The 22103-nt window shown below is 43.8% G+C and overlaps 1 protein-coding gene across 1 annotated transcript in view; it reads left to right on the forward strand.

The window, feature by feature from the left end:
• The window catches only part of IPCEF1 (interaction protein for cytohesin exchange factors 1), a 91125-nt gene extending 84328 nt beyond the window's left edge, over nt 1-6797 (forward strand). Inside the window, 1 exon segment of the mRNA XM_021086620.1 lies at nt 1600-6797. Coding sequence (XP_020942279.1) covers nt 1600-1806 — 207 coding nt within the window. The 3' untranslated portion in view covers nt 1807-6797.

Genomic DNA, 22103 nt, shown 5'->3' on the forward strand with positions numbered 1-22103 from the left:
GGAGGAAGCAGGAATAGATTTGAGATAAGTTTGTCAGGATGAGCGATCCTTTTGAATGTGGAGGCTGATACATCTTATTTTTACTCCATTCCTGGGGTACAGCCAAGTCTCCTAACCCAATAGACATTGCAGAAATGGGTATCACTGGTTTCAGAGGCGGCAGGGAGAAATCGTATGAATAGGTTGTTTACTCTGCTGGCGTCATCAGAATACACGCTGCTTTGGTGGACGATTGGCAGTCTTTGACTAAAGAGCCTACATATTTATTCTGTAGATATTCATTAAGTAAATGTGTGATTTATTAAAAAGTAAGATAATTTAATAGAAATTAAAAACATATGTTTTATACTGTCTTATGTCTTAGGAAACGTATTATGTCCTAGCTTTACTGAGTGCAGTTTGGGTGGTCAACAGAATGATAACGCAGTTGTAGGTTCCTGGAAGAATAAAGCTCACACGGAGGTAGGACTATTACAGCGGATTGATCAGGGAAGAGCTCCATGGGAGACTAGGCGGCTTAGTTCTCCTTCCAAGTCTTGGGTAGGCTGCTTACCTTCTTGGTGGCTAGCCTATGTAGATGGGTGTCCTGTCATATCCCTTCAGAGAGTTGCGGGGATTTGAATATTTATGTGTAAAAGCACTTGGATAACTTTATGGTCAATGTATATGTGGGTTTATTTGTTTTTTTTTTTTTTTCCCACTGTATAGCAAGGGGGTCAGGTTATCCTTACATGTATACATTGCAATTACAGTTTTTCCCCCACCCTTTCTTCTGTTGCAACATGAGTATCTAGACATAGTTCTCAATGCTACTCAGCAGGATCTCCTTGTAAATCTATTCTAAGTTGTGTCTGATAAGCCCAAGCTCCCGATCCCTCCCACTCCCTCCCCCTCCCATCAGGCAGCCACAAGTCTCTTCTCCAAGTCCATGATTTTCTTTTCTGAGGAGATGTTCATTTGTGCTGGATATTAGATTCCAGTTATAAGTGATATCATATGGTATTTGCCTTTGTCTTTCTGGCTCATTTCACTCAGTATGAGATTCTCTAGTTCCATCCATGTTGCTGCAAATGGCATGATGCCATCCTTTTTTTATGGCTGAGTAGTATTCCATTGTGTATATATACCACATCTTCCGAATCCAATCATCTGTCGATGGACATTTGGGTTGTTTCCATGTCCTGGCTATTGTGAATAGTGCTGCAATGAACATGCGGGTGCATGTGTCTCTTTTAAGTAGAGCTTTGTCCGGATAGATGCCCAAGAGTGGGATTACGGGGTCATATGGAAGTTCTATGTATCGATTTCTAAGGTATCTCCAAACTGTTCTCCATAGCGGCTGTACCAGTTTACATTCCCTATGTGGGTTTATTTGTAAAAGGGCTGAAGGTGGTTTATTGAAATGAAGATAGCCCCCGTAGGATTCAGCAGATGAAGGACTGGACATAGTTTCTGTGAGGCTGTGCATTTGACCTCCGGCCTCGCTCAGTGGGTTAAGGACCCTGGGAACTTCCGTGTACCGTGGGTGCAGCTGTAAAAAGAGATAAAAGATGAATCACTACATCTCACCCTCTTCTCTCTCTTTTTTTACTTGCACAGTGTAAAGAACACGACCTGGCCATGATTAACCAGTTGCTGGATGATCCGAAGCTGACAGCCACAAAATACAGGGAATGGAAGGTCATGAACACGATGTTGATCCAGGATATCTATCAGCAGCGGCAGGTCTCTTCGTCTGCTCCCGAAACCTCCCCCCAGGGACTCGAGAGACCACCTTCCTCTACCTGCGTTGAAAATTCTATGTGAGAACAAACCAGGATTTTTTTCCTCCTTCTCTCTCACCCCAAGCAACTCTTCGAGATGTTGGAAGAGCTTGACCTTCTCCGTTAAAAAGGAAAACTGAGACCCAGTTCGTGGAACCTCTAGGGATGCGGTTGGGATGAGGGCAAACCCTGATGGTGGCATCGTCACCAGCTCCAGTGCTTCCATCCCAGCTGGAGGGATGGAGTCCGGGTGAATGAGCCGTCCTCTGTTCCTCCCGGGAGCTCTCTGCCGTGCTAGCGTCTAGGTGGGATGCGAGAACTGTATCTTCCGTTTCTTGCTCTGAAGAGACTGGACAGCCTTCCATGGCCCAAAGGTCACTTTTACCAGGGATATGAATTCCCAGAAGTCTTTTGCTTTGCAAAAGAAGAACAGACATATTCCATCTGGCTGGGGAGCCAAGGTCCCCAAATCATCTTTTGGGTGGAGGGATACTTTCTATAGCAGCCACAGGAGCAGGACAGATGTGACGTGACAGATGGGAACCCAAACCCCTTGCCTTTGGTCCAGCGTGGTGGTGCCTTCTTGATGTGTCGAGAAATACTTCATAGGATGTGGCGTGTGGGTGCCCCCCAGAAGGAAGCATGTTCATATTCCATTCTCTCCAAGGACAGCTCAAGGTGTCTGTACTTTGTCCAGGTTGGGATGGGGGATCTGATTGCTGTTTCCTTTCCAGGAAGCAGCTAAATGGTCTCATTACACGGAGACCTCTGCTCCTCGCTTTTCTAAATCATGGTAGGACAGTAACACGTCCAGAAGGAATGTTTACTGCCTTCGCCCTTGGGTGCGGTCCCTATGCCTGGTACAAGTGTACATCCAGCTTGCCCAGGATCGATATTGACAAGAGGATTCTGGTGTCTCAATTAATTTAGTATCTTTACTTCAAAAAAAAAAATGCCAACAGAACAACAACAAAAACCCAACAAAACCAACACAAGAATTAAAACATGATTGTTTTATTTTTGTATGTTTATGCATCACTTTGTGTCCTATGTGAATAGCTATGTATAATATGTTATTTAAGTATATTTATAGAAGTTCAGATTACTAGTGTTTTAAAGGATGACATACTATTCCTATGTTTTGTTCAGTGTATATTTCAAAGTATATACTTTTTGCTTGAGAAAAGTAGGAATACTCTCGATTCAGTGGACTTACTATGTTGCACTATAATGTCTGAGGAATGCTCAGGAAATCTCGCGGGGTAAATGGGGGCATGCATTAATAATCTTTACTTTCTGGCTTTTCTCTCTCTCTCCCCCCAGAATGCTTAGATTTCTATCTGCTGTAACCCTTTCTCCTCATTGGAAAAGGACTTGATCTGATGTTATCCCATCTAATAAATACACCTTAAGCTTCGTACCATTTATGCCCACACACCCTAAACCAAATGAATGCAACCTTTTGACTAAAGACCACTAGAAATTTTGAGGTTCATTGTTACAAAGGACTCCCCCGGTCAGAGAGCCGGTAGGAAGGTCTTCACCTGCTCATCACCTCGACTTCTCCTCCCCGTAAGAAGAACCGCAACCCACCCAAACCCCATTTTGGTTTGATCTCTAGCAAACGGTCAGCATGACACCGTCAGCTCTAGAATGTCAGTGTGTGGCGTGACGTTCAAGTGGAAATAACCCCTGAATTTTATCTGTAACCTAAATGGAAATAGTTTTTCGAAATCTTCCCTAAGCTTTACTAAGAAGTCTTCATACTTTGTAAACAAAAAGCAGCCTTAGCATTAAGAAAGAAAAAAAGAAAAACAGGAAGCAAGTTGTAATAGCAGAGGTTTCTGAAAGATAAAGGCTACACTAGTCAGTTTGGCCCAGTAAACATTTCATTGCCCGGGGGGGGGGGGAGGGCTGAGTGAGTGGGGGAGGCTCAGACTGTGCACAAGTGAGGACCTGGCCCTTCCCTTCCTGAGTTTGCTGGCCACACAGAGATCAGCCATCATTCAGGTCCTCAGATTGGACCCAAAGCTTCTGGTTTGAGAGGCCAGTGCTTTCCTCTCTTGCCTCTAGAAATTATCATTGATTCTTTCTGTAATTAGCAGCACCCTTCCTGTGATCAGAAGGTGGATTGTTTAGCATTCACAGTGTAAACAGTGGTGAGAAAGGAGAAAAATAATGGAGGAAGACGAGTTTCAGGTGTTCTTCAACCTTCTTCTCTTTGGTTTGCAGCACCAGCCTGTACACTTCAGACCAGTTCGTGCTGAGTTGAAGCACTCCAAAAGCTCTTGGCCAGAACTTGCCCATACGTTCTAATGCTCTACTTTGACGTTGCATTAATACAAATTACCTGGCCTCTTAAAGTCATTCAGCACCACTCCAAAGTAAAGACAGAATAGATCCATGAGATTAATGCAGCCTGTAAGTTATTTTTCAGGGTTGTTTGGATGTTTTTGCTTTGTTAGGAAGGCAGTCCCTTGGCAGAACCTCCCAGAATGAAAGTTAAACTAAGCTGCACGATTTCACACCTAAACCCACCTGCTTGCTGGTAGGACTTCCTTCTGTGAATGTTCGAGCTGTGTTGTGTTGAGCTAGGAAGTAGCTAGAGGCTCGGTTGTGTGTTTCCACCTTCAGCTGCGGCCACCGAGGAGGGTGGGGGAGAGAAGGAAGTGAGAGGAAGAGGGGTGACATTCTTGAGCAGTGATCCCAGTGTGTCCCGCCTCCAGCCATTTTTTGGGGGGCGGGGAGGAGCAAAGGGTGTTGAGAAAACTGGTTCATTTCCAGTGTATTCTTGAGGATTGGGGCATCTTGAAACAGATTTTGGGCAGTTTCATGGGGTCTAAAGGGAGGCTCTTGAACCCACTGCCGCAGGCGTCGGGTCTGAAGGCTGTGGGATGGCGTGCCCATAGGGCCGCTCAGGAAGAGGAGGATCTCTGAGCATAACCACGTCCAAACCTGCCGCACCTGCCGTGGCTTAGGATACAGACCGGACCTCTCTGGGGGCTCAGGAAGAATGGTGTGGCTCCATTGAGAGCCTATGGACCCAAATTGGTGCCTGGTGTGATGCCCTTAATAATCGGGCTGTTGGAGTGCTTGCTGAGTCGTTTCCGACCCTTGGCAGGTATCTCTTGCTTTGAATGATTCTTAGTTGTGCCACAATCTCAGCGCAGCACTCAAAGCTTGGAGAGATGCTAAGCAGGCTATTACCAAGATTCTGGCAAGCAAGCCTGAAAGTGAGACTATGCTGGAGGCAGATTTCAAGGTGAAATGATGATGCCTTATATTTAAGGAGCACTTTGTAGTTTGCAAATGGGTGTGTTTCAGCACCCCCCCCCCCAGTGCTCTCCCTGGGGCATATCGAGGATGGTTGTGGATTATCGTTACTCCTCCTGCGGAGGAGTGAGGTGCCTTGGGAGACCCTCGGCTGGCCATGGCCAGGATGTGAGTCTCGAGTGTCTTGTCCCCCCTCCCCCACCTTGTGCCGTTGCTCAGGGGACCAGCCATTGGACTCGACTGTAAATGGCATCGTGCTGCAAGGGGCACAGGGACGTAGTGCCTTTTGCAGGGTTGTCTGCTGAAAATCACTCTTTCCCTTGAGTGCAGCCTCTCTTCCTCATGGCCCCAAAGCTAACTCTCCCCCTGTAGCCATCTGCTGTTGGGCTAGCTGCAAGCTGGGGTGTAACTTAGCTCTGGGCTTCCTTTCTTTCCTTGGGTAACAAACACTGCTCCTTAGGTGCTGGGAGATCCTCAGAGGAAAGGGATACATTGAAAGACCTGGAGTGCATTTTTCTGTTTTTCTTTTCACACCTGTCAGGAGATGCCAGAGACTGGGCTTAGTGACTAAATGTTAAGGCTTTAGCTTCCTGTCTTAATTCCTTTTCATGTAATTATGCTAAATGCCTCAGATAGCCTCTAAATCACAAACAATATGATAGAGATGAAAGAGATATACTTTTAAGCAGTTTGAAGAGGGAAGCTACACAAGTTCCAGCCATATTTAAATTCGTGGACATATACCTCTTTGTATGATGCTCTCATTGAAGGGTAATGTTTTGATGCAGCCACACAGAAGATTTAGCTAGTAATTTAGGTGCAGAGGTTGTCTCTCCAGCAGTCAAGATACGTTGCAAAGCTGCCGTATCCAAATGAAGCTTTTCGATGCACCTCTTCCACCTAATAGAATCTTATATTTGATTGTGGCTTTCCAATTTATTTCCCATGCCATCGTTTTTGTATACTTATCTCACAAGAGGAATGGAGTTCTAGGAAATGCGAGGTGACTGCCCTGCCTAGGATTTTGTAACATGTCACCAAACATGAAAAGCCCTGAAACTAGACTCTAACAACCCATATGACATGGACTGGGAGGGGTGATAATTCTACCCAGCACAGAGAGCTGCCTGTCGCCTGTCGCTGCAATGAACCAGATGACAAACAGCTACGTGCTTCTCGAGGCTGTGAGACAGGAAGCAGTTTTCTCGCCTCTTCGGCACATCTTCATTCTTCCTCACACCACCACAGACCACAGAGAAAATGAACAACCAAGAAATGGACTCTACATTTAAAAACCCCAGCTTTTCTATTTCTCTGGCCGTGAGGAGACTTCACTGCTCTGTATTGATATTTCTTCATCTTGAGTCCAAAGGGGAAGCATGCCCCATCGAGATGGTTAGCGTCTCAAAATGAAGTCCAGGATTTTAAACTGCCATCTATTTTAATGTCCTTGCATGACGGGGATGTGACATTTAGCACTGCATGGTGTCTGGGGACAAGATGTTAATGTGGAAATGATACCTTCAATCTCATTGTGCTTTCGTTCTCTGTCACCGAACCCTCTTCGACCAAACTGAAAAAAAGAGGCATGACTCATTTCTCCAGCGTTATGTGCTTGAGGTTGACTTGTAAGATAATAAAAACAGGAGAAAATATACCTAGTAAAATGACATGGAAAAAATTGGGAATGTCCTATGGCTGTTCCTCTTCTGCCCTGCAGTATTGCTTCCTCAAAATAAAACTTCCCTGGGAGGTGTTGAATGGCTGGGCTTTTTCTCTTCTACCAAGGTTTTAGCGCCCTCTGGTGGCAGTCTCAAAATAATTGATTCCAGGCGATTGATGCTTTTATTTTTAAATAAATAAAAATAATTATGTTAGGGACTCTATTTCAACAATAACTGATGTGGTCTTCTACACTGGTCCCCAACTCACAGATTTCTTTGTACAAAGATATTTATATTTTCCAAAATTGTTGGTGCCCAAAATTTGACTTATTATTAGGCCCCCCCACATATTGTTTACAGAATCTTTAAAAAAAAATGACAGATTATAAAGTTACAATCAGTAGCACATATGTTCCTTAAGAGACATAAGAATCTCTGTGAAAAAAAGAACACAAAGTATTGAAATGGCCTAATCAATTGCCTTTATTCTGGATCCACTGATGAGAGGAAATTAGCCTGCCCTGAGCTTGACTCACATGGTGATTGCTGTCTATACAAAGTGTTATTTTTTTTCCCTCTCTCTCTCTCCCCCAATTTTCATGGGTCATGCTGAGTTCCATCCTCTTTTCCTTCCATCGGCCACCACAAAATCTATCTACACACATCTGGAAGCAGTAACATTATTCTAGACCAAAGGGATTACCAAAGGCATCCACACAGCATGTTCTTATTTTCTGGAACGGTCTTGCATTCGTTTCCCATTGCTGCTGTAACTCATCACCACACACGTCTCAGCTTACAAAAATGTGTTTTCTTATAGCTGTGGATTCAGAAGTCTGACACTCGTTTCCTTGAGCTAAAATCAAGGTGTTGGCAGAATTGTGTTCCTTCCAGAACCTCCAGGAAAGAACACATTTTCCTGTGCTCTCCAGGTCACCCGCCTTCTTCGCCTCCCTTCCTCCATCTCCAACATCAGCAACACTGTATCTTTCTACACATTTTCTCTCTAGTCATACCTTCCCCAGACTGACTCTTAAGGACCCTTGTGGTTACATTGGGCGCTCCTGGATAATCCAGGCGACCGGCTCTGTTTTAGCAACGTGAAACAACCTGCAGCTTTAATTCCCCTTTGTAACATCTATACACATTCCAGTGATTCATGACCATTGTTCTGCCGGCTGCAAACCTCCATTTCAAATATCTCACATAGGCCCCCGGCACCATCCATTTCCTCCAGAAATTTCAGGATGTCTAAGTTTTAACTATAAACACGAAAGACCTTTGTCATATTTGGTGACTTGAATTTGATTGCCTCAAAATCTGTCCACCACCAGAAAAGTAATTCCACTTCTATGAGGAGAAGGGTGAAAAATTTTCTAGCTTTTTTAATGTGCACATATACATATATAACATGTACGGTAGTTTCACAATAACATCAGGTTTTAACAGTTCTTACCTTTAAAGACAAAGAATTAAAATAAGCGATTTTTGAGAATCGAGTGTTGTGAAGCAGAGGATGAAAATGTCACCCTGACCAGGGGTCCAGCCAAGTCGCAGTTTCTTGTGAGTGTGTGATGATGGTCAACTATACGGATCAGCATGGACTTTCCACAGGTTTTGGTGCTTGTAGCTTAAAATGTGAGTATTGTGGAGTTCCCGTCGTGGCGCAGTGGTTAACGAATCCGACTAGGAACCATGAGGTTGCGGGTTCGATCCCTGGCCTTGCTCAGTGGGTTAACGATCCGGCGTTGCCGTGAGCTGTGGTGTAGGTTGCAGACGCGGCTCGGATCCCACGTTGCTGTGGCTCCGGTGTAGGCCGGTGGCTACAGCTCCGATTCAACCCCTAGCCTGGGAACCTCCATATGCCGCGGGAGCAGCCCAAGAAATAGCAACAACAACAACAAAAAGACAAAAGACAAAAAAAAAAAAAATGTGAGTATTGTATTTGTTTTTTCTTTTTAAAAAACCCTAGCACATCCATCCTTATCCTTATAGGTATTTCCTTGATGCTAGTCTGTTTCGTTTTGTTTGCTTTACATTTTATTGGCGTTTAGTTGACTTACAATGTTGTGTTAGTTTCAGGGGAACAGCAAAGCGAATCAGTTATACATATATCCATTCATTCCTTTCAGCTTATTTTCCCATATATGGGTTAATACACAGTATTGAGCAGATTTTCCTGTGCTCTCTGGTAGATTCTTGGTACTTACCTATTTTATATAGAGCAATGTGTCTATGTTAATCCCAAACTCCTAATTTATCCCTTGCCCCAGTATTTCCCCTTCGGGAACCATAAATTTGGTTTCACAATCTTTGAGCCTGTTTGTTTTGTGAATTAGTTCTTTTGTATCATTTTTATTACATTCCACATATTAGTGGTCTCATATGATATTTGTCTTTCTCTGACTTAATTCGCTTATATGATAATTTTTAGGTTCATCCATGTTGCTGCAAATGGCATTATTTCATTCTTTTCTGTGGCTGAGTAATATTCCATTGTATATACGTACCATGTCCTCTTTATCCATTCCTCTCTTGATGGACATTTCCATTGCTTCCCTGTCTTGGTTATTGCAAATAGAACTGCAGTGAACATTGGGGTGTATATATCTTTTTGAATTATGGTTTTCAACAGATATATGCTTAGGAGTGGGATTGCTGGGTCACATGGCAGTTCTATATTTAGTTTTTTTTTTTTAATGGAATCTCCATACTGTTCTGCATAGTGGTTGTACCCATTTACAGTTCCACCAACACTGTAGGAGGGTTCCCTTTTCTCACACCCTCTCCAGCACTTATTATTTGTAGACTTTTTATAATGGCCACTCTGAGTGGCACAAGGGGGATGTAATTACCCTAAAAGATTTAATGTACAGGGATAGTGGTCCCCACTCATACCTGTTCGGGTTACCAGTTGGTCTCCTGAAAACCCAAGAAGGACAATGGCAAATTATAGTGGATTCTTTCAAACTAACCAAGTTATAATCCTAACAGAAGTTGTGGTATTGGCTATGGTATCTTTACTAGAGCAGAACAGAGCTCAAGTACCTAGACTTTGGTTAGGTAAGTGCATTCTCTTCAACACCACGAAGGAGGATCAGAAGCATTTCACAGTTTACATGGGATGGATGACGATACCCATTTATGGTCCTGCCCAAGGCCTGTATTGATTTTCTGCAAAGTGTCACGTACACCATGTGCTCATACACCACTGGAACACTCTACAGAAACCCATATTGGTTCACCACATTTATGACATCATATAATAAATAGCAAGAACTTGATGAATGGGAAGTGGCAAGAGCTCTGGAGGCTAGGATTTGACACAGGAACTCAGTCTCTATTTAAAGATAAATCTCAATCTACAAAGACTCAGGGGCCTGCCAAATATGTGGAATATTTAGGGGTTCAATTGCTTGGGAAAAGTCAGGATATCTCATTCAAAGGACAAGTTAGCGTACCTTGGATTTCTACCAATAAAAAAGAAGGGTTTTTCTTGGTGGACCTTTTCCAGTTTTGAAGGCAACAAGTTCCATACTTGGGAAGATGGTCCTGACTTCATTCAATGAGCAACAAGGGAAGCTTCTAGTTTTGAGTGAGGCCCAGGACAGAATGGGCTTTACAGTAAGAACAGGCTGTGATGCAAGTCATTCTTTTCTTGCTTGAGATATGGCAGATCCCATGTTAGTAGAGGTATATTCAATACAGGAAGAAACAAGGTGGAATCCATGCCGGTTTCCAATGTCAGAGTCATGGTACAGATCCCTAGGGTTCTGGACCAAGGCCGTGCCATCTACAACAGAGGAAGAGTCGTCATTACAAAACAGCTCCTGGCATGCTATTTAGCTCTGCTAGATATCAACTATTGTAGAATGTATGACTGTGGCATATCAACAGACTTGTAGCCAGAACTAACCATCAAGGGTTGGGTATTATTAGATAGATATAACTCTAGGGTTGTCCAGAGGAATTCAACATAAAATGGAAGTGCCACATCCAAGACTGGGCTCAAGCAGCTCTAGAGGGCACAAGAAAATTTCATGAACAGGTGACTCAAACACCTATCTCACTCACTACTGCTACATAGTCATCTCTCCCTTAGCTCATACATTGACCTTGTGGGAAGTTCTCATTGTCAGATGGAAGAGGAAAATGCCTGAACCTAGATCAGTATGGGGTCAACTTCATATGTGAGTTCAAGCCAAGAAACGGACAGCTCAACTGCACTTTAGCTTCACTTATGGCTGACTCTGAAAGCCAGTGGTGAGTGGAAAACTTCCCAGGAGTCAGAGCTTCAGGCAGTGTGACTGGTTATCCACTTTGTGTGGAGAGAGAGGTGGCCCAAGTAACGCTAAGGACAAAGAGGTCTGGAGGAGATGCTTAAATATCTACCCGTGGGAATGGGCGCAATGTGTGAGGATCTGTCTTTGTATTGAATGCCAATACCCATCAGAGAGCATCTATTTCAGAAGAAGCACTAAACAACCAAGTGGATAGGATGAGTCAGCCAACTGATATCCCCTAGTGAGGCAGTGGGCACATGGCCATGGGATCCAGTGGTTCTGTCACATTCTGTATGTTGAGAAGCTGGTGGCCTGAAAGAACTTTGGGAAGATCTCTTGCAGGTGCAGTTGGGACACCTACTGGTAGAAGACACAGTATAAGGATGGAGCACCATCATTCAGAGTATGGTACAATTTTAAAAGCCAGTGGCCATTGTATGGTGCCCTATCTACAAAAGGCTAAATTATGTAGGTCAGGGCAAAAAGGGGCTGAAAATAGGAACGACCAGCTCACCATCACTCCAGGTGATTCAGCTGAAGAATTTGAGTTTTTGATACCTACAGTGTCAGTCTCTGTGGGTCTAGAGGTCCTACCTCTATGAGGGGTTCCATAAGAATCCCAATAAACCAAAGATTATGGCAGCCACATATTTACTTTTACTTCTAGGTCGTGGAGATCAGCAGGACTGACAGGATCTACCATGCTGGTGGGATTATTGACTGTGATAATCACGAAGAGATAAGATTGCTTCTACATAACGGAAGGGGGAGAACTCTGTTTGGCCCTCACATAATCCACTGGGCCATCTCTTGGTACTTCCATGCCCAGTTATAACTTTCCCAGTAAGATGGCAAGGGTAGCAACTGGGCTGAGAAATAGTTATCCAGGGGCTCTTCCAGCTCAGGAATGGGGATCTGGACCATCAGATAGCAGATGTGCAAGGCAAGGGGAAGCCAGAATGAGTTTCGGAGGAGGGAGAGAATGTGTCCTTAGGACCAACGGCACAGCTGGGCTGGAGCGCATCACCTGAACTTGCCACTTGGAAGCTTGCTCAGAAATTGTGACGGTGCCCAAATATGATCAACTCAATACGAAAATCAAGAGGAAGAGCTCAGGAGGTGGACGCCTTTGTATGTAGGTGGTTCACTGCTCAGATCCTTGTTCAGACAGACCCCAAACCCAGTGAATATTGGCTACTCACAACTGCCTCCTTCTCTTGAGATTGGCCTTTCACGGAATAGCATCTGCCTCCCCAAAGACTGTCCCCCTGCTCCTTCTCCACACTTCTCCCCACAAGGCAGTGACCAGTAACTGATTTATAGAGGGTTCAAGCTTGTTGCTCTAGTACTGAGACAAGACCAACTCTGTGGTGCGGTGTGTCCTCCAGAGTGGTCCTTGAGATCAGATCAAAGCTAGCTTACGTCTAGATCACATTGTTAATCAGCTCTCTTCCCTCCCTATCCTGCTTGCCCTTGTCCCTTGTCCTGAGGGCACGCCTCAATACATCACAACAAAAATCTCTGTCTCCGCCATGCCTCTGTGGAACCTCATCTAAGACACTTACCCACCTCTCTGCCTAGTTCTTTCACATCGGGGGGCGGGGGGAGCTCTTTTGTCCTCTGCTCTGTAATCGTAGCCTGAGGATGAGTGTTTCTCCTTGCTCAATTGTTTGTTGGCCCTGAGAATGAGCCCAGAATGCAATGCTCTTCACGTCACACTCCTAAACCATCACCTTAATGTACCTTAAGTATCGTCCAATCCACGAGTGAAGTCAGAATTGTTCATTAGCCATCACGACACAATTTGCGTTTATACATTATGCACAGAATGTCCCATTTCCTACCTTTAAAACATTGGTTGGAATTTAAGTGTTTACTCTTGTAATCACTTAATCTTACAAATTATTGATCAGAGCTAGATTGTACCAGATTTACTTTCTTCCTTGCTTTACCCAAACATCCAATTTAAGCAAATATCTCTCTAAAAACATAACTGCATTGCAGAGATGTCACACCCTAATATTTCCTTATCATTAGCCCATTTTATCAAGGACAGTGTGATACTTTTTGTATAAGGTGTGGTGTTTATAAACCTTATGAATTGAGGTTAATTTTTGTGTATGGACATCCAATTGCTCCAGAACCATTTGTTTAAAATGCTACCTTTCTTCCATTGAATTTTCACACCTTTGTCAAAAATCAGGTTGGCATATTTGCGTGAATCTACTTCTGAGTTCTCCATTCTGTTCATTTGATATATGTGTGTGTCCCTCTGCCAGTATCTCACACTCCTGATTACTGTAGCTATATAAATAAAAATTGAAATCAGGCAGACTGCTTCCTCCCACTTTATTTTCTTTTTCAAAATATGTTAGCTAGTCTAGCTCTTTGTCCTTTTATGGAAATTTTAGCATAATCATGTCTGTATCTATGAGAAAACCTTGCTGGAATTTTCCCCCCAGTTTTACTGAGGTGTCATTGGCAAGTAAAAATTGTGTATATTTACAGTATATAATGTGATGTTTTTGTATACATATAGGTTGTAAAATGATTACTAGAGTCAAACTAATTATCATATCCACCATCCCACATAGCTGTAATTTTTGGGGGTGAGAACAGTTAAGATCGACTCTCTTGGAGTTTCTGTTGTGGCGCAGTGGAAATGAATCTGGCTAGTATCCATGAGGATGCATGTTCCATCCCTGGCCTCGCTAAGCGGGTCAGAGATCTGGCTTTGCTTTGAGCTGTGCTGTAGGTCACAGATGCAGCTTGTATCTCATGTTGCTGTGGCTCTGGCATAGGCTGGCCTCTGTAGCTCCGACTGGACCCCTAGCCTGGGAACTTCCATATGCCGCAGGTGCGTCCGTAAAACGCATAAAAAAAAAAAAAGAAAAAGATCTACTCTCTTACACGTTTCAGTTATATAATACAGTATTGTTAACTGTAGTTACACTGCTGTGCACTAGATGGCCAGAAATTCTGAGCATTGGAGCCCTTTGACTCCAAACATCTCCCCATTTGCCCAACACCTCAGCCCTTGGCAACCATCATTCTAATCTTTGCTTCTATGAGTTTGACTTTTTTTAGACTCCAAAGAGAAGTGAGATCACGTGGTATTTGTCTTTCTGTGTCTGACCTCTTTCACGTAGCATAACATCGGCCACGTTCATTGATGTTGTCACAAATGACAGAATTTTCTTCTTTAGGATTTTCTGTCCAGAAAATCATGTCATCTGCAAACAGAGACAATTTTACCTTTTTCTCTCCAATTTGGGTGCTTTTTTTCTTTTTCTTACCTAATTGCTCTGCCTAGGACTTCCAGTACCCTAACAAAGAGAAGTGAAAAGACTGGGCATCTTTGCTTTGTTCCTGGTCTTAGAAGAAAATCTTTCAACTCTTCATTGAGTAGGAGGTAATGTGTGACTTTGCCATAGAGTGCCCTAATTATGCTGAGGGGCATTTTCTTCTAATTTACTGAGAGAGTGTATCATGAAGGGAGGTTTTATTTGTTATAAGCTCTTCCTGCACCTCTGGAGATGTGTATTGTTTTTATCCTTCATTCTATTAATGTGATGCATCATAGTTCTTGATTTGCGTAGGTTCAGCCCTCCTTGTATCCCACAGATAAATCCCACTTCATCAGCGTGTTTGATCCTTTTAATGTGTTGTTGAATTTGGTTTACTTGTATTTTGTTGAGAATATTTACATTTATGTTAATCAGGGGCATTCGGGACTAGGTGTTTTGCTGTGTCAGAGATGAGACTGTTAGTCTGGCTGGAGGTTCCCTACTCTGGGCATTGAATGTTCAGAGAATTCAAAACCATACCCCGATTGGTATAGAGCCTAGGAGGCTTATGAAAAAGTGCTGATTGACAAGGACAGTTAAGACAACGTCACATCTATTGGATGGACTGGGAGAACTGGATGGAACTTGGATGAACTGTGAGGCTAGAAGTCTGGCAGGGAGGACCAGTGTTTGGAGGGTTCAGATTCCAGGTTCAGAGTGACAGAGGGTTGGGCCGTTTGCACCTGCTCTGCCATTCCAGTCCCTGCGTACCCTGCGTACCCTGCGTACCCTGAGTACCCTGCGTACCCTGCGTACCCTGCGTACCCTGAGTACCCTGAGTACCTGTATCTGTGGTGCTACAGGTGCCATTGGTTTACATCTGAACCTCTTGTGTAAAACTTGGTCATGAGAGTGAAAAGGCAAAGCAGCTGCAGAGCCTTGCAGACCGTGAAAGTTTTGTGATGCTGCAGCCCTGGCCCAGGGAACTTCAGACGCCATAACCCCATCCCCATCAAGACCCCTGAGAGGGAATAATGAGAGAGGGAATTAATGGGAAGGATTGGAATTTCAGACATGGTGGACCTGGGGGACCTAGCACTAAAATTTAGGGCTAGGGCTGACCACTGGAATAAATATACGCATCAGCTGGTACAGCAGGGACACACTGATGACTTAGCGACGTTAGTACATATTGCCCGCGTATTGCGTGTAAGGCAGAAGGTTTTATGCTATTATGATAGTACACTTTTTTATATGAAGAGGTTTTAGCCTTTTGATAAATGGGAAACTAAACTAAAGCCCAGAATGATTAAATACTTTGCCCCAAATCCTACCTCCCGTAAGAGGTGGATTTGATTTGATTCCAGTTTGACTTTGGCTTCATTACTGAGCTTCTGACCAAACTGTAGGATCTAGCGCTCAAGAGCTGGGAGCATGAATGCCTCCTTAGTTCGTACTGGCTTCAACGGTGTCTAATAGTGGCTTATAATCGGAATGTGACAAATAATGGCTGGCTTGAGCACACCAGAACAGCAGCGGAGTGATTAGGCTGCGACAGAAGGGAAGCCCTTTGGCAGGAAGTTTGAAGAAGGGTGCCTTTTCCCAGGATGGAGTCAATGGGGCATAAATGTAGAGGTGGCGCCCCCTGGCGGTTGCCCTAATACATCTCTCTTCAGTCCTCTCTCAGAGCCTTCTGAGACTGCAGGTAATTCTTGGGAGCCGTCCCTCAGAAATAAACAGCAGGTCTTTACTGTTTTTAAGGGTGACGATGAAGTAAGTCATAGGTCCAGGAAGAGCGTGCGCTCGAAAGCTGGAGTTCTTAAAAATCTTCCTTCCTCAGGGGGGGATAAAAGCTGTGGCTCTTTGGTTGCGATAATGACAGACTGTCAGTGTCTGTCTGCCAAAGTCCTGCTCAGTGAATAAATGCTGGTAATTGCTAATTGCCTTGAGAAGAAAACTGACTCATAGCCCGAGAGTGACTTGCATATCAATGTTCCAGGCCCCGCCAAGTGCTGGTTTTCTGCAGGGACTTGGAGTGTTGTTCCCGGAGGCTGCACACCGGCGTCCTCGACCTCCTGCGCGTTAGGCCAGTTCAAGTGGGATTTTGCCAAGAGATGTCATCACTAGGAAATTTGAAATGTAGGCCGTGGGATCAATGCTCCTTGTTTCTGGCCATGTCGGTCTGCAGAGCGTGTATTTCACTTCATATACAGTGGGGAGAAAGGACAAGCTTCTGATGAAATCTCTAGCAAGCTGGGCATTAGGGGCTGATCTAAGTGGCTCCTCACACTTGCTGGGTCCTTAAGTGTCTCTCACTCTGATTGCTTCTCTGAAGATACATCAGCCTACTGCAGATTCACGGCCCTGTCACCCCGCTGCAGCCACACTGACACCCTTTCCTTCCTTCAGGTCCATTCAAAACTAACAAGGGCATCCTCGGGGCTCCCCACCCCACCCCATGTCAGGGGCGCTTTCTGACATGCCAGTGACCAGACAGAGGGAAGGAACATGGTGAGCGCGGACAGGGACCTGGGACAACTCAAAGGGCCACTGTTATTGATTGGTGTCCTTTTCCAGTGCAGCTGCTCCACTGCAGCACCTTATGTGTTTTCTGGTTTGTGGTTTGCTCCTGGTTGAAAGAAAAGGCAAGAGACTGTAAGGGGAGAACGCCATGGTTCTGCGATGCCCCCAAAAGAGAACCCATTTTTATGTCCCCCAGGGGAGAATTAGAAACCTGTCCGCGACTTTGCCAAGGTTTGTTACACATCTGATCCTCTTCCCACCTTTTCTGTGGCATTCGGGTACCCGCTGCCCAAGACAGGACTCGTCCGTTCCAGGATGTCCACTGTGGCTGTCTCCCTGCCCTCCAAATACACGGGTAGAGCTCCTGATCCCTTCTGTGGGTTCAACCTGGAGGGCAGGGATGTGAGATTACCTGGGGAACTTCTAAAAAGTCCTGATGACAGGCCCCAGCTCCAGACACTATTTCGACTGCACAACAAAGGGATTCACTTATGCATATACACAATCCATTCTTTTCAAATTCTTTTCCCATAGAGATTATCACAGAATATTGGGTAGAGTTCCTTGTGCTATCTCTGCTGACCAATCATTCCATATACCACAGTGTGCATATGCCAATCCCAAACCCTCCATCCCCCCGCAACCTGTCCCCTTGGGTAACCATGAGTTAGTTTTCAAAGTCTGTGAGTCAGTTTCTGCACTGCCAATAAGCTCATTTGTATTTTTTAGATTCTGTATATGTGATGTCTTATGATGTTTGTTTTTCTCTGTCTAACGTATTTCACTTAGTATGATAATTTCTAGATCCATCCATGTTGCTGCAAATGGCATTGTTTCATTCTTTTTTTGGCTGACGTAATGTTCCATTGTATATATGCACCACATCTTCATTATCTATTCCTCTGTCGATGGACATTTGGGTTGCTTATATGTCTTGGCTATTGAAAACAGTGCTGCATTGAACATTGGAGGGCATCTACCTTTGCAAATGAGAGTTTTCTTTGGATAGATGCCCAGGAGTGCGATTGCTGGACATTCTGAAATATTAACACTATCAAAAGGCACATAACAGTCACTTATTTTTAATGAAAGCTTCATGTAAATTAAAAATTTAATCCTTGTGTCAGTTATTAATGATTTTACAGTGGTAGCGACAGGCTTAGAGAGGTCAAGAATATGCTAGTGAGTCGAAAAGTGAGGGGTTAAGCCTGGTCAGTGTGGATTCTAGAGCTCAGAATCTTAATTACGACACCATTACAGAGGCTGCTTTAATTTTCAATTTACACTGGGATCTGAGCTCCTGGAAAGAGGAGATGAAGTCTTTTTCTCTCTTTCTAGTGTTTAGCGTTATGACTGTAGCCAGTGGACAGGATGAATACTAAATGATGCTCATGAATTCCAGGGCCTTTCAGTAGAGAGACAAGTCTTGGCACCGACATTGGGGTCTTTAAAGTCTCAAGAAACAAAATTCACTTGAGTAAATTTTAAAGGTCTTACTGGCTTTATTCATCAGTCAGGCGACATCCAATATAGCGGATAGAAAGGAGCTCCAAACGGCTATACAAGGTGAGAGATTTTGCAGACAGAAGGGAGCAGGTGCAAGGAAATTGTACTGGACAGAAGAGTGGATTAGGTATCACCAGGTTACTTTCCATATAGGAAAGTGTGGGGCTTTATTAGGTAGATACCTAATAATGCTAACCAGGTGATCCTTCATTGACTGGTTTAAGATTCCATTTCTGGGAGAGCTGAAACTGTAAATAAGTCTTGGTGTGATGACAGGTAGCTTAGCATAAGACACTCCGTTTTAAGCCTGTTGCCTGGTTTTTAACAAGGGTCACTTCTTTTGTACCTGCTCCTGCAAATTCCTCTACCTCCAATGCCCTTCGTTTTACTATCCATTGATCTCCATGCTGTACTTATTTCCTTTACTACCTATTTTTTCTTACTAACTTTTCCAGGATAACTTAGCAGAAATGATTTTTTTTTTTGAACTCTCATGGCCCTTAACACATATATTATGTGATCTGACTTATGACTAAATCAGTGTATAAAGACCATACACTCTCCTTTGTGTTTGTAAGATAATTGGAGTAAGATTGTAAATAGACCAGAATCTCCTATTTTGAATTTCCAGTAACCCCCAATACTCCAAATAGAGAGCACTTGCTAATTAATTTCTGTGTAAATTATTCTGTCCAAATTACAGAATTTTTTCCCTAACATTAGAAAATAAAATTAATTGGCACAAAGAACTGAGTATGTAAAAGTTTATTTCTTGATTTAACCATAAACTGCATACGTAAAAGTTTATTTCTTGGTTTAACCATAAACCATTTAACCATAAACCATAATTTGTTAATCTTGCACAAGTCATGGAGTTTCTGCTGTGGTGCAGCGGGTGAAGAATCAGACTGCAGCGGCTCAGTTCTCTGTGGAGGCACATGTTTGATCCCTGACCCAGCGGAGTAGGTTAGAGGATCTGGTGTTGCTGCAGCTGTGGTGGAGGGCACATCTGTGGCTTGGATTCAACCCCTGGTCCAGGAACTTCCATATGCCATGGGTGCAACCCTAAAAAAAAAATCTTGCACAAATCATGCCACAGAAAATAAACATATTCAGAGTTAGACACCTTTTAAAATAGTAAAAATACTCCTATGTAATTCTTTCTTTTTATAATTGTAAATAGCTAAAATCTTCTCTTTACCGTAAGATTACCTCTAGCTTTATTTTTCCAATCATGGGCTTTATTTATGTTTTATTTGAATGTTACTTGTATGCTTGGGAAATATTTTTTTTATCTTTTTTTTTTTTTTGGTCTTTTTAGGGCCACACCTACAGCACATGGAGGTTCCCAGGCTAGGGGTCCAATCGGAGCTGTAGCTGCGTCTACACCAGAGCCACAGCAGTGAGGGATCGGAGCCACGTCTGCTACTACACCATAGCTCATGGCAACACCAGATCCTTAACCCACTGATCAAGGCCAGGGATTGAACCTGCGTCTTCATGGATGCTGGTTCATTAATCACTGAGCCACAATGGGAACTCCTGGGAAATAATTTTTGAAAGTAGTAGCATGATGTGGAAGTTAAGAGCATAATTTTGAAATACCTCAGTCCCTGGGTTACGAAGGAGAGTATAATCTCTCAATGTTGATTTCCTCATCTCAAATGGGGTACCAGTAGCACGGCCTGAGAACGTGCGTGTGAACGTTAAATCAGGTACTCATTGTGAGGCGCTTAGTAGAATAACTGTTAAATAATTTGTACTTGATGTATGTTCACAATATCCCTATTGACATCTTTATTATCATTATAAGAGTTCTAAAGTGAGAGTCCTCCAAAGGCACTTTATAGTCCGCACTAGTAGTGGGATATTTTTTTGGCAGGTAGGTGTGGGCAGTTACCTACCACTCCACTTGCCTCTCTCTTTTGCCTTCCCATGGTAAGTGAACAGGTTGGAACCCCTGCAAAGCCCAGCTCCATCCACATTGCAAGAGCTGATCATGAAAAGCAGGGCTGGGTTTCAATGCTCTCCCCACAAAGTGGAATTTAAAGGGCTGTACATTTTTGGTGTGCCTGAAGTTCAGGATGTGCCTTGGCCACTGTCTACAGCAGTGCTGGGCTGGTGGGGGAAGATGGCTCAGAAAGGGGGCTGAGGGGCTGAAGGTTTAGGTGGGACCTGAGATCCTGTAGCCATTCTAAAGAAAGAACAAAGGTGGGCATGAGAGGTTTAGATAAGCTTAGTCTACAGAATCGCTTGGCTGCATCTGTCATCTCTTTCTACATGATTCAGCTGAAATTTGACACCATTGTTTTACTAGAAGTGTCAAGGATAGTTGGATATCAAGTCCCCACTGAATTTTCTCTCATTTCTACTTCTCTCCTTCTACCTAGGGCAGAATATTTTTCATATTGAATATGGAGCCTTAGAACAAAATGCTGGTGCAGTCAGGAAGCGGGGGCGGGTGGGGGGGAGACCTAGGGAGAGTGGTGACAGAGAGGTGGAGAAGCTGCATCCCAGAAAAACGGCACTAGCCACAGGTTGTGACACAGGTAGGATTGTGCATATGATCCCTTTGATATGGCTTCTCACTCTTTTCTTTTTCTTTCTTTTCTTTTTTTTTTTTTTTTTTGTATTTTTGTCTTTTTGCTATTTATCTGGGTCAATCCTGTGGCATATGGAGGTTCCCAGGCTAGGGGTCCAATGGGAGCTGTAGCCACCGGCCTACACCAGAGCCACAGCAACGCAGGATCCGAGCCACATCTGCAAACTACACCACAGCTCACGGCAACGCCGGATCGTTAACCCACTGAACAAGGGCAGGGACCGAACCCGCAACCTCATGGTTCCTAGTCGGATTCGTTAACCACTGCGTCACGACGGGAACGCCTTCTCACTCTTTTCTGATAGCAGGTCCCAACAAATTATTTCAGTCATTTCCGTGTGACCAGCCACCCTTCTCCAGGTACAGGGTCTCAGGCTTTCTGGAAGGGAAGAGCTAAATTATGTCTTTATAGGTCCTAAACAAGCAAAAGACAATCATTCCTCACCCTCCATATGTAAATCAAAATAGAGAAAATACTCAATACGAAACAATAAGAAGTCCAGGGAGCATGAATTTTTCTATTATGATTATATTGGTGCTTCTTCAGGGAATATTAAATAATTCAATTTTCTCTCTATTCTGGTGTTTTTAATATGCCTGTTTTGAGTTTTTTTTCTAAGAAAGGACATGTCTGGGGGAGCTCGGCACTGCTCCAGTATCAGGCTGCACTAGGAAAAGCTTGGCTGGTGCTCCAAATACTGCTTTCATTGCCCAGGAGCATCTGTGTCTCCCTGCCAAGGCCAAGGGGCTCTAGAGGCCAGGATATGAGGTCCAGGTGGCTCGGAAAGGCTGATCCAAACCTTTCATATACCGGCCATGGAGCCAGCCACCAGAGAGAAGACATAGTTTTAAAAAGAATTAAAGTTCTGCTTGAATCTGGACAAAGAATCGGTCCATCAAAGTATCACTTATAATGGATATGGAGTCTTAATAAGGAAAAAGATCTATTCTCATGGACTTCTACTTATTCTGGTCTATTTTGCTTTTGCAGAAGACACCTACAATCAGTTCCATGATAGGCATGGTGAACAAAGCTTTGTCAAGAGGTGACATATAGATTTGACCTACAGGGGTGACCTAAGGGTTCAGTCCACCACTAGATTGAACTTGGAAGTCCCCTGACCCCAGAGCCCCACAGGGGATGAGTGGGAAATAAAGAAGGGCTCCAAGGTGTCTCTTCCCAATGATTAGATGAAATCTAA

This window comes from Sus scrofa, chromosome 1 (genome assembly GCF_000003025.6).
Source record: "Sus scrofa isolate TJ Tabasco breed Duroc chromosome 1, Sscrofa11.1, whole genome shotgun sequence".
In the NCBI taxonomy this organism is placed as follows: domain Eukaryota; kingdom Metazoa; phylum Chordata; class Mammalia; order Artiodactyla; family Suidae; genus Sus; species Sus scrofa.